This window comes from Muntiacus reevesi, chromosome 3, assembly GCF_963930625.1.
Source record: "Muntiacus reevesi chromosome 3, mMunRee1.1, whole genome shotgun sequence".
NCBI classification, from domain to species: Eukaryota; Metazoa; Chordata; class Mammalia; order Artiodactyla; family Cervidae; genus Muntiacus; species Muntiacus reevesi.
The window spans coordinates 210,819,579-210,832,148 of record NC_089251.1 but is presented as its reverse complement, the minus strand read 5'-3'; the positions used below and the strand labels follow the sequence as shown (position 1 = coordinate 210,832,148).

The window sequence follows — 12,570 nt, the reverse complement described above, 5'->3', positions numbered from 1 at the left end:
TCTCAGACAAATGATTTGCAAATATTTTCTCTTAGTCTATGGATTGGCTTTTTACTCTTTTTATAGTCTTTTGCTGTAAAAAAATTTTAAATTCTCATTAAGTCCAAACTGCCTGCTTGTGGTGTGACAGCCAGGAAATCATTGCCAAATTCAATGTTGTAAAGCTTTTGTCCTATGTTTCCCCCCACCTCTTAAGAGATTGTGATTTTTTTCCCCAATTTGGTACTCCGATTAGAAAAAGAACAATGCTAATCATGCTTTATTATGCTAATCAGAGTACCAAATTTTGATCTTCCAATTACAGTAAGAACATGAGATCAGTGAGAATAAACACTGAATTATTACTAAAATACTGTGATACAGCTTTACATTGATTGTACAGAGAAAAAAAATAACACTGGAGTTAAGGCAATAACCACAGGTGCAAACCAAATACATTACCCTGACATAGTCTTCAATAAAAAGCTTTTTCCTTAGGTGATGATTAATATTGTTGTATGTGGGTCAGTCTTCATCTTGAAGGATTAGCTTTGAATGGCTTCATTAAAAAGATCCCTCTTACTGGCCCACAATGGTCAGAAGTAGACTTTGATGATCTCCTCTCATGTCATTTGAAACTACTGGGTACAAAGTCTTCTGATACATTTGACTAAACAACTGTTCTACTGGGTTGGGCAAAAAGTTCTTAGGCCATTTCCATAACATACACATAAACCTAAACCAACTTTCTGGCCAACCCAATACATGTTACATGATCAATATCACTTCAAGGGACCACAATCCTGACCAGTGTGAAGTCGTCTGTGCCAGCATCTTTCACAGAATAGTACAACCTCTCAGCAAAGCAAGTAGGGTGGCTTGGGGGAAACTGCAAGATGGTCTTCAGAATACTTTTGACACACCTGGAAAACTCATGGCTAATATACTGCTTAATAAATCTCCATTAGCCATCTTGGAATAAGTCTCCACAATAGCTTTCAGCTAAAGAAAGCTTCTTGTGGCATGAATCAAGATAAAGATTCACATGTCCCAAGTATTCTCCCCTTACCAGCTTGATAAAGACACTGAGCATCTTCCTGAGCCAACTTGTGGTTTATTTGTGTGTGTGTCTGTGTGGCACTTTAATTAACCCTTTCAAACCCAACCAACTTAAGATCAACCTGGTGTCTTATCTGGCTCTCATCAGTCAAGTCTCACAAAATAAAAAGTAAGTCCCACTCCAAGGGTGGCCCCTTGGAGAGTCTGCATTTCAGCAAAGGTTGAAACTTATAGAAGACTCAAAAGGTTTGAGTTCACTGTAAAATGCACTGAAACACAGATGCTACTCTTAGGGGAGCTGGGCCCAAACAAGGTTGGCAAAGATCATGAATGGGGCAGCATGGTGCTCCAGAAGTACACAAAGGTAGAAGGCTAGGGTTGAATCCTGCCTGTGCCACTGGATCTCCAGGTGACACTGGCAATTCATTGAAATAAGTCTCTGAAAAATGGAAGGTTTGTGGGACTCAATTTTGAGTTGCAACTCTTGAGTTCTATGACTCTTAACGCCAAAATAGTTGGTCATAACCTTGAGCTCCTCTAGCCAATTCGGGATCCTTTTTGGAAGAAATGTCATCACAGGGCATCTTTCCTCTGGGTATTTCTCCCTCAGGTTCATGAAGGATGGTGGTGGTAAAGGTAACTTTCACAAAGGTCTGCAGTTTTCAAATGGAAACCCAGCCACCCTGAGGCCAGCTCTTGCAACACTCTTGCCCTAGACCTGAGCACTGACTCTTTTCTTAGAAATACCATTCTCTCTCTGGTAAAAGTGAGATGTTTCAGCAACTTTCCTCCCACTGTGGGGACAAGATCAACATGTCTTTTCTGCAATGTATGTTATTCGCTGTGGCATCACAGAGGGCCTGTCATCCTGGAAGACACCAAGGGGCAGGGAGTATGGCTTCACTAATCATTTGATTAGAGTCGCTTCCACAGCTTAGCAGTTGTTTTCTTTTATCAGTGCTGTTCAACGTACTGCCCACAGACCTGTCAACGGGTAATACTGGCATCACCTGGGAGCCTGCTGAGATGCAGAATCTTGGCAGTCTCACCCAACACCTTCTTCAGTCTCTTTTGTGGTTCTGCAGTCTTCAGCCTTTGCCCTTCTTAAAGTTGCTGACTTTACAAATGGCTCCAGCAGTTCTGGTACTATAGTCCCTTCCCTCTTGGGTGTGTAGTTTATAGTAGGCATTCTGGGGCCGTGGGATGTCTACAGAGGCAGGCCTGGGGACTGAGAAAGCTCTCTTGGCTGGCCCCTTTGGTGTTATGTCTAAGAAGTCATCACCAAAATCAAGTCATGAAGCTTTCTTCCAGTGTTTTCTCCTAAGACTTTTAGAGTTTTATAGCTCTTAGAGATTTTTGATTCATTCTGTGGTAATTTCAATATACGGTCTTAGGTAAGAGTCCAACCTCATTCTTTTGCCTGTGGATATCTAGTTTTCCTAGCACCATTTTTAAAAAACTGTCCTTTCTACATATCCTTGGCACTCCTATCAAGAATCATCCGATCATATATGCAAGAATTTATTTCTGGATTCTCTAGTCTATTCCACTGGCCTATGTGTCTGTCTTTATGCCAGCACCAGACTGCTTTGATTACTGTAGCTGTGTAGTAAGTTTTGAAGTCATGAACCGGTTTTGTTCTTTTCCAAGAATGTTTTGACTATTCCAGGTCCTTTGAAGTCCCACATGAATTTTAGAATGGGATTTTCTATTTTTGCAAAAATGACATTTGATTTTGACAGGAATTGCACTGAATCTGTAGATCACTCTGGGCAGTATTAACATTTTAACAATACTTATGTTTCCAATTCATGACAATGGATGCATTTCAATTTAATTATGTCATATGTAATTTCTTTCAGCAATGTTTTGTAGTTTTCACTGAATAAGTCTTTCACCCCTTGATTAAGTTAATTCCTAAGTATTTCATTCTGTTTAATCTTTCTGCAAATCAAACTGCTTTTTGCAATTTCCTTTTCAGATTGTTCACTGTTAGTATATAAAAATGCAACTGATTTTTGTGTGCTGACTTTGTGTTCTGCTACTTTAGTTCAATTCATTTATAGGAACAGTGTGTGTATGGCAAAAGAAACATTACTAATCAAAAACTCTTTGTATAATTATTTGGGACCATACCAACAATTCAGAACTTCATAGCAATTATGTGGGAAAGTGAACTGCTTGAGATTAATGTGACAGATTGCTTGAATTAACTCTAAATAATTCTTAACAAAGTAGTCATAAAAATTCTTAAAAGATTATAGTCCCTAATAAAACTGAATAAAAAACACAATCAACACTGTCATACAAGCAAAATTACTTATACAAGAAGTGGTTAAAAAACTTTCTATTAATTAAGATAATATCTGCTTGGAAACATTCAAGGAGATGTCTAATGTCTGTTGGCCTCTCTCCAGCTTGATGATATTATTGTTATTATTATCATGGCTTATGCAGCTCTATTGAAGAAAAAATCAATTACTAGCAGAGCTATTAGTTGATTACTCATCCACTGACAACTGGCATCATTTATTCAGTGCTATATTAAACACTGTATTCGAAGACAGATTAACTAACAGCTCCAAGACTCCTAACAATATATACATAAAAATTACAAAATGTTTGAGACCCTGTTTTGGAATACAAAGGGTGTTTGACTTCCGATTTCCACTCTCTGTAGACCAAGAACAGGTCATTCCTCTATTGACATGCATAAAATACATCACATTTTCTGTATTGCTGATGCTATAAATTCAACACCAATTCTCCAGCACATCAGTTATAAACATGAAGCATATCACGTAACCTCAAACCTCTAACAGTGGAAGGTTTAAACAAGGATGGATGCTGCTAGAATCATGCTGCTTCCTTTGATGTGACAACTCAGCATCCATCTCCCTCCCCCTCAGATGACTCTTCAGCATGATAAAGAAGAGTGGGGAATGGTTTCAGTCTCATAACCAAGTTAGAATGAAGAAACTGGCCACGTAATACACATGCTCCATTTAAAAAAAAAAATTTGCACCTTGGGCAACTGTCCTCTTGTAACTACTTTACAGTTTCTAGAAGCATTTATTGTCTGAAGATAGAACTTAAGTCTTCTCAAATGAGCAAATGAATGAATGGATGGAGGTAAACAAAAAATAAAATGAAAAAAGATGAGGCCTGACAGGAAAGCACCCATATAAGAAAATCAAAAAAGGAACAATAATTTAAAGTTTATTCCAGCTATAATGAAGGTTTTTCTAACTTTAAGGTAGCATCATCACATGGCACAGTTCTGAGTCCATTCCCGAGATCCTCTGTAGTGCTTATCTCTGTTTTATAGATCCGTGCAATCTCTGGCACCAGGATATCATCGAGGTTTGAATCACATATTAGTGAACAAATGCATAAAGGAACAGTTTATATAAATAATATCTTTAACAAATAGTAGAAAATCATAAGAGTTCTTAAAATTTTATACTATGACATCCCTTCATTCAAAAATTAGTTTTCCTCAATAAAATACTAAAGGGATGGTCAGGAAATTAAGACTTGGAAACGGATGAACTATTTGCTTCCTTAAGAAAACATTTCCATTTTCCTAAGTCATTTTTAATCAGCACATACATCTAAATTTGAGTAAAAATAATAGTTGCTGTTTAAAATGAAGCCTTCAGGAAGTATCTTAGAGGTAGAAAAAGAAGATGAAATGTCTACTAGTATCTTAGGAAAAAAGGCATTTCATAATAGGTAACTCCATATTAAGAGGTAACTATACAAAACAGATTTTTTTTAACAAGACACTTTATTCCCTTTTCAGTCTTAAAAGAGTTGACTTATTTATATGAAAACATAAAAAATTTTTTCTAATTTTATCTACGTCCACTCCTAATTTCCATTACTTAAATCTCTGTGTACATTATTTTGACTGTGAACCCCTTGCCAGATACCTTGCATAGAGGCCTAATGAACCTCAAAATCTCCAAGCAGAGTAAATATATCCACATAAAAGTAAAATCTTAATGAACATTTGAATAAACAAGGAATCCAGCATTTCAGTGGATTAACATAAAACGAACTCTCATATTCTCTTTGTTCCTCTTCTCAGTCTTTATATTCACCATGCTATATGGAACGTGATATGCGAGACCAGGCCCATTTTTCTTTATTACACTATTTCCTTGCCATGGAATAGGTTTTCAGTAAGTGTTTGTGGCATGAAATTCTCCTGCAGTATGAACCACTGAGCCACGATTCAATAGTGGTCATCAGAATGTTTTTGTGTTTACTGCCAAGAGCAACACAAGAGACATGGCAGAAAATGTAATACAAGCACACCTCGTTTCACTGGGCTTGGCAGATACTGTGCTTTTACAAACTGAAGGTTTGTGGCAACCCTGCTTCAAGCAGCACCGTTTCTCCAACAGCGTTTGCTCTCTTTGTGTCTGTCACATTTTGGCAATTATCACAATATTTCAAACTTTGCCATTATTATTTTATTTGTCATGGTGATCTGTCATCAGTGACCTCTGATGTTACTACTGCAATTATTTTGGGGTGCCTCAAACCACACCCACATAAGATGGCAAGCTTAACCAATAAATGTGGTGTGTGTTCTTCTCTGACAGCTATGCCAACCAGACAGCTGTTGCCACTCTCTCCCCCGCCCCAGGGCCCCCATTCCCTGAAACAGAACGATGTTGAAATCAGGCCACTTAAAGATCCTACATTGGCATCTAAGTGTTCAAGAGAAGGTAAGAGTCACATCTTTCTCAGTTTAAATTGAAAGCTGGAAATTAAGCATAGTGAGGAAGGTATGCTGAAAGCTAGGCCTGTTTGCCAAACAATTATTCAAGTTGTGACTACAAAGGAAAAGTTCTTGAGGGAAATTAAAAGTGTTACTCTAGGGGAAAACATGAATAAAAAGAAAGTGAAATTTCCTTACTGCTGATACGGAGAAAGTTTTAGTGGTCTGGATAGAAAATCAAACCAGCCAAAGCCTAATTTAGAGCAAAGCCCCAACTCTCTTTAGTTCCATGAAGGTGGAGTGAGGTGAGGAAGATGTAGAAGTTTAAAGCCAGCAGAAGTTGGTTCACAGAATTTAAGGAAAGAAGCCATCTCCACAGAATAAAAATGCAAGGTGAAACAGCAAGTGCTGAAGTAGAAGCTGCAGCAAGCTAGCCAGATCTAACAGCCTTCTATTGGAAAAAGATGACATCTAGAACTTCCATAGCTAGAGAGGTGAAGTCAATGACTGGCTTCAAAGCTTCAAAAACAGGCTGATTTTCTTATTAGGGATTAATGCAGCTGGTGACTTTAAGTTGAAGTCAGTGCTCATTTACCACTCTGAAAATCCTAGGGCCCTTAAGAATTTTGCCTATGTTCTATCAATGGAACAACAAAGCCTAGATGATAGTACATTTATTTACAACATGGATAACAGAATATTTTAAGTGCATTGTTGAGACCTACTGCTCAGAAAAAGGATTCCTTTCAGAACACTACTGCTCATTGATGACACACCTGGTCACCAAGAGCTCTGATGGAGATGTACAAGATTCATATTATTTTTATGCCTGCTAACACCACAACATCATCCTGTAGCCAATGGATCAATAAGTAATTTCAAGTTCTTTCAACTTCTTAAGTCTTACTACTGAAGAAATACATTCTGTAAGGCTATAGCTGCCACAGACAGTGATTCTTCAGATGGATCTGGGCAAAACCCAGAAAGCCTCTGGAAAGAGTCACCATCCAAATGCCACTGGTGATTCATGGGAAGAGGTCAGAATAGTAACATTAATAGGAGTTTGGAAAAATTTGATTCCAACCCTCATGGATGACATTAATGGGTTCAAGACTTCAGCGGAGGAAGTAACTGCATATGGAGTGGAAACAGAAAGAGAATTAGAATTAGAAGTGGGGCCTGGGGACTTTCGTGGTGGTCCAGTGGTTAAGAATCTGCCTTGCAATGCAGGGGACATGGGTTCGATCCCTGGTTGGGGAACTAATATCCCAGTCACAGGGTAACTAGGCCCATGTGCCTCAACTACTGAGTCCACACACCACAACTGGAGAGAAGCCTGTGCAGCTCGACAAAGATCCTGCAGGCTGCCACTAAGACCTGACAAGGTCAAAAATAAATAGATAAATATTAAAAAAAAAAACAAAAAAGAGAGAGAGAGAGAATGAAAAACACTATCCTTAAAAAAAAAGTGGGGCTTAAAGATGTAGCTGAATTGTTGCAATCTCATGATAAACCTTTAACAGATGAGGAGTTGCTTCCTGTGGGGTGAGCAAAGTGGTTTCTTGAGATGGCATCTACTCCTAGTAAAGATGCTGTGAACATTACTGAAATGACAACAACGTATTTAGAATATATAAACTTCACTGACGGAGCATCAACAGTCTGAGAGGACCGACTCCAATTTTGCAAGAAGTTCTACTGTAGGTAAAATGCTATCAAACATCATTGCATGCTACAGAGAAACTGGACATGAGAGGAAGTGTAAATTGATGCAGCACATTTCAATGCCGTATTTTAAGAAATTGCCAGTGACCTTTAGCAACCACCACTCTGATCAGTCAACAGCCATCAACATCAAGGCAAAACACTCCAACAGCAAAAAGATTATGATCTGTCAAAGGTTCAGATGATGGCTAGCATTTTTAGCAATAAGGTATTTTTAATTAAGACCTAACTATTTTTTTTATACATAATGCTACTGCATCCCTAACAGACTACAGTATAGTGTCTTTACATGTGCTGGGAAACCAAAAAATCTTTGTGACTCGCTTTAATGTGGTGTTTGCTTTACTGCAGTGGTCTGGAAACAAACCTGCAATAAATTCAGTGTATGCCATAATCTAAGTTAATCGCCTGTTGAGAAACATGACCTGGAAGAGTAAACCTTAGGTGTAGAAAAAAGACTAGAAAGACATCTTTTACCATTTCAATCACAAATGCAACAGAATTTAAGCATTTTCTCTGCTCCAATCAGGATACAGACTTTCTGCCATCAATGGCTGTACTGATGGCAGGCATGACAATTTTTTGTTTTAAAAAGTGCTATTTCTAAAAGTGACTAGAGAAACTGTTATTCCTCCAAATTTCTTAGGTAATAGCCACCTGACCATACTTAAGCAGTGGGATCTAATTGCTTTTTTACTGCTGTATGAGTTGATATCATTTTCTAACACATTTTTGGCACATAATGAAGAATAAAGTTTTTGAGTGAATTAAAGAATAAAACAACCTTTCAAAGAACCTTCTTAATTTATCTAAAAAAATAAAGCATAAGTTTTGGCACAAAGCCTTCAAGGTCTTTAGGATGTAGAAAGAATGATAAGAGTATTTTTCTCCCCAAATAGAATTCTTTATTTCTAGGGCTAACTAAAACAGAAGTATAAGACATAGTATTTTAATTTAACAGTTTATGGGTTTCCCTGGTGGCGCTAGTGGTAAAGAACCCGCCTGCCAATGCAGGAGACGTAAGAGACACAGGTTCCATCTCTGGGTCGGAAAGATCCCCTGGAGAAGGAAACGGCAACCCAGTCCAACGTTCTTGCCTGGAGAATCCCATGGACAGAGGAGCCTGGTGGGCTATAGTCCATGGGGTCACAAAGAGTCTGACACAAGTGAAGTGACTTAGCAGTATAGGGCTAACTAAAACAGAAGTATCAGACAGTATTTTAAGTTAACAGCTTATGGTAGATTAAAGGTCTTTCCTACTGAGAGACAGGGTCAAATATCCCTTCCCCTTGAATCTGGGCTGGTTTTACTAACAAGTGTTATCAAAAGACAACAGTGGAAGTGACATTCTGGGACTTACAAGTCTAGGTCACAAGGATGCTTGCAGCTTTGTTTGGCTCTTGGAACATTCTTTCTGGAACCCCTGAGCTGCCTATAATGAGTCTGATTACCTGGGCTGATTGTGTTGGAGGCAATCCAGGTATGTGATCCTAGTTCTAGCTCAGCCTGCATTCCAGCTGTTGCCACCAAACAAGCCAGATAAGTGAGCAAAACAGTTATGGACCTTCCAGGCCAGCCCACCTGACATTTAAATATCAGTGAGGGATCTCGTCTGATGCCTTGTATGGACAAGATTCACTCAGTCAAGTCATTGCTCCATTTCCCGACACACAAATCATGAGATATTAAAAAAGAAAATGTTATTTTAAAATTGCAAACCCTTATTTTGTGATCATCCGTTGCACAGCAACAAATAATAAGAACACATAAAAGTAAGCATTGTTAAGGACTACTTGACACAATTTTTACCTACCTGGAACCTGTGGACCATCATCAATTTTCATCTATGCCTGGAATTAAAAGCCTTCTCAGTGGTTAGTGCTAGGTCATCATACATGTGTAGCATCAAAAGCCTCAAGTGACCCTTTTTTTCTTCACCAATCTTTTTTCTCCCTCAGTCACAGCTGATTGATTACTTCCCCAGGGCTGTTTTTGCCAATAGAACTCCTGCAGTTTCCATCTCTCTATGCTAATCTCCTCTAATCTTAGGTTATTTTGAACTCTCACAACACTGATAGGTGCAAAATGGAATGAAAAAGTGTAAAGCTAGTAGAAAAACAATATTGGCCACATACAAATAAAAAGAAATAGGTGATACAAGCAAATCAAAGAGCTAAATTCAACAAGTTAATCCAGATGACCACCCAAGGCAGCTGGTAGGCATCTCACAAAGGGTCACCTTACCCTTATACAATTCTGAAAGTGAGTTTTGTATGAAAAGTATAATTATGTATTATTGAATATTTAATACTTGTAGCCAGAGGAAAAAATCTTGTTTACCTGCAAATCAATATTGTTGTCAATACAACGTTCATTCTTCTCTGCCAGAATCTTCCCATAGTTTTCTGATTTGGTAAGATTTTCAACTCCAGTTGTATCTTTCACTTCTGCCTCCAAATCCTTCATTGTTTCAGTTTCATTTTTTATAGTAACAGTATCAGACATCCTCATTAGCAAAGGTTATTTTAGAATTCTACAGGGAACTTGAAGCCTTAGTAAGCAAGAAAAAAATTTTAATTCAGTTTGAAACATCCTTTACATTCAGTTAGTATACAACATTGACTAAGTATCTTCTATGTTCCAGGAATAATGTCAAATATACACAGACAAATGCAAAATTCCTGCTTCCAAAGGGCATACAGCTTAGTGGCAAGTATATCCAAATTAAAAAAAATCATAAGACAATGAGATAAGGGATATAATAAGAGTATGAGGTGATTTTGATGTGCACACCACTGTAAAAGTTCATAAGAAACATTAAGGAATATGTCCTATCCAGATGAAAGGTAATGGATGGAGAGTTATAGATATATACTTGGTTGACATCAGAAACCTTTTTATCTGAAGCGATATTACGAATATTGTCCCGTGGAAAAAAATCTTCCTGTCATAGCTTCAGAGAGTTCATCTAGCATTCCTAAAATTTCTAATTTCTTAAATTAACCTGCAATTTCAAAAGGAAGTAACTTAAAAAATAGCAACATTCTATACAAAACACAGTTGTGAATTTGCACTAATAACTGTCCAGCATTATGAATCAAGCATTGAAAACTCTCCTGATTTATGTGACTCAGGGCCAAACAACATACATTACCAGATGCTTTAGTACTTCAAAGGAGATCAAATACAAAAGAAGCCAATATGTTTCATATCTTCAGTGAGTTTAAGACAACAATGGGAACTTTACACTGAATATCAAATAGGAACTTATCAGATAAAGCTCTCATTTTACGACATGTGAGATATGCGAACCTGAAGAGCAGAACTTATACACCATTTACTATTTTTTTTCTAGACTTATTGAGATATAACTGATACATAATAACATATAAGCCTAAGGTGTACAATATGATGATTTGATACACATATATATTGTGAAACGAGTAATGCAATCCATCACCTCACATAATTAAATTTGTATGTGTGTGTGGTAAGAACAACCTATTTCAAAACGCATCAAAAAAATGAAGATGAACTGATGGACAGGTAGAGGGATGGGTACAGATGGACAGATGCAGGTTAAAGCAAGTATAATAAAATGCTGATGGTAGAATGCAGGGGTGGTTGTTCAACCGGTTGTTAAATGGTTGTTCACTGTAAAATTCTTTCAACTTCTCTGCATTTCTAAAAATTTCATAATTAAATCTTGAGAAGGGAAAAATCCAGTGGACTTTGTTTTTTCTATATGGAAAATTCAAGAGTTCTTTTCCTAAAAGAAATTTTTGCCATGAGATACCTAAACCTATCTTAGGAATCCATAAATATATTTGAAAAGCTAAAAAAAAAGTCTTTCTTGGTTATATTCATACCAAAGTTAAGTGATTCATTCTCAAAACAGTAAAGTCACTAAGGGGGAAGGGCTTATTTAAAGTACTCTGATTGCTTATGATTTTGAAAGAAAAATCTCTAATTTTCTCAAATGATAAGAGACGTTAGGTTACCTGATGTGTCCTATGGATTTGGGATTGTGGTGTTCCACAAAAATAAAATAAAATAATCCAAGGTTCTTTTTCACAGTTGTCAGCCAGGATGTCAATTGTCTTGACCCATTTGGAATCTGGCAGGAGGAGTCCCATGTCCTTGTCACCACTGTAGATTCCCGGACTGAAATGGACTGTCTTGGATCAAATATATCATACCTCTCAGCAGCCTAAAATTAAAACAAAATATTTTAACAAAATAGCCAAGGGAAATGAAATACTACACAGTAATTTGGAAATTAAAAATACTACTGTTGGTGACTTTACTGTTTTCTTTCCCTAAACAAGGGCCGGAACACTTAGTTCTAGACAATTCTGACATACACTGGTCTTACGCGCCTGAGTAAGTCATGAGGCCACCTAGACTCTTCAGCTGTAAAAGCAGAAGGAAGAAGAAAGCAAGGGAATAGATACATACTAAGAACCGAATATATGGTCAGTGTTGCAAGGGAGATGATTTTCATTTTAAAAGTTTGCCCAGTATCAGAAACCAGGGAATTCTTGCCTCCAGGAACTATGATTTTTAGAGCTTTCTTCCAAAGCTACAACTCCATGGACGTAAAACAGTAATTTTTAAAAATCACATTCTAGGTTTCTAAAAGTACAAAAGAACAAAAGCTGTAATAAGCCATTTAACACGTTCAAAGAAACACACATTGTCTGTTAAAAGCAAATGTCTATAAAGGGTGACAGACTATTTTTAAAGACATCTGAAAGATCAATGCTAAAATTCTCAGTGTCATCTGTTTTTAAAGTCAGTTTCATTTAAACTTTTTTTTTTGGTACAAGTGACTACATCACAGCAAAAAACACTTCCATCTTCCTTTGACAATTTTGTTGTCAACAGGACAACAAATGTAAATAGGACAGCACAGTTTTAAGGTGAACAACTGCACATAATGGGGTCTAACCACCAAGAGATGCAATACTAATACTGCTGAGCATACATCACAGAGGAAGTCACATCTTACACGAATTCTTCAAAAATGACTTTGAAATGGAATTATTTTGAACCCCAACATAGATTCATATTAG

The 12,570-nt window shown here is 37.3% G+C and overlaps 1 protein-coding gene across 5 annotated transcripts in view; it reads right to left on the bottom strand.

Moving 5' to 3' along the window:
* R3HDM1 (R3H domain containing 1) overlaps window positions 1–11,633 on the bottom strand; it is an 89,368-nt gene extending 77,735 nt beyond the window's left edge. For all 5 annotated transcript variants that reach the window (XM_065931452.1, XM_065931447.1, XM_065931448.1 and 2 more), the window contains exons 1-2: window positions 11,497–11,633; window positions 9,836–10,046 (exon numbers count right to left, since the gene is read on the bottom strand). In XM_065931452.1, coding sequence (XP_065787524.1) covers window positions 9,836–10,006 — 171 coding nt within the window. In that variant the 5' untranslated portion in view covers window positions 10,007–10,046; window positions 11,497–11,633. The remainder of the gene's footprint in view (window positions 1–9,835; window positions 10,047–11,496) is intronic.
* Window positions 11,634–12,570: the final 937 nt, after the last annotated feature.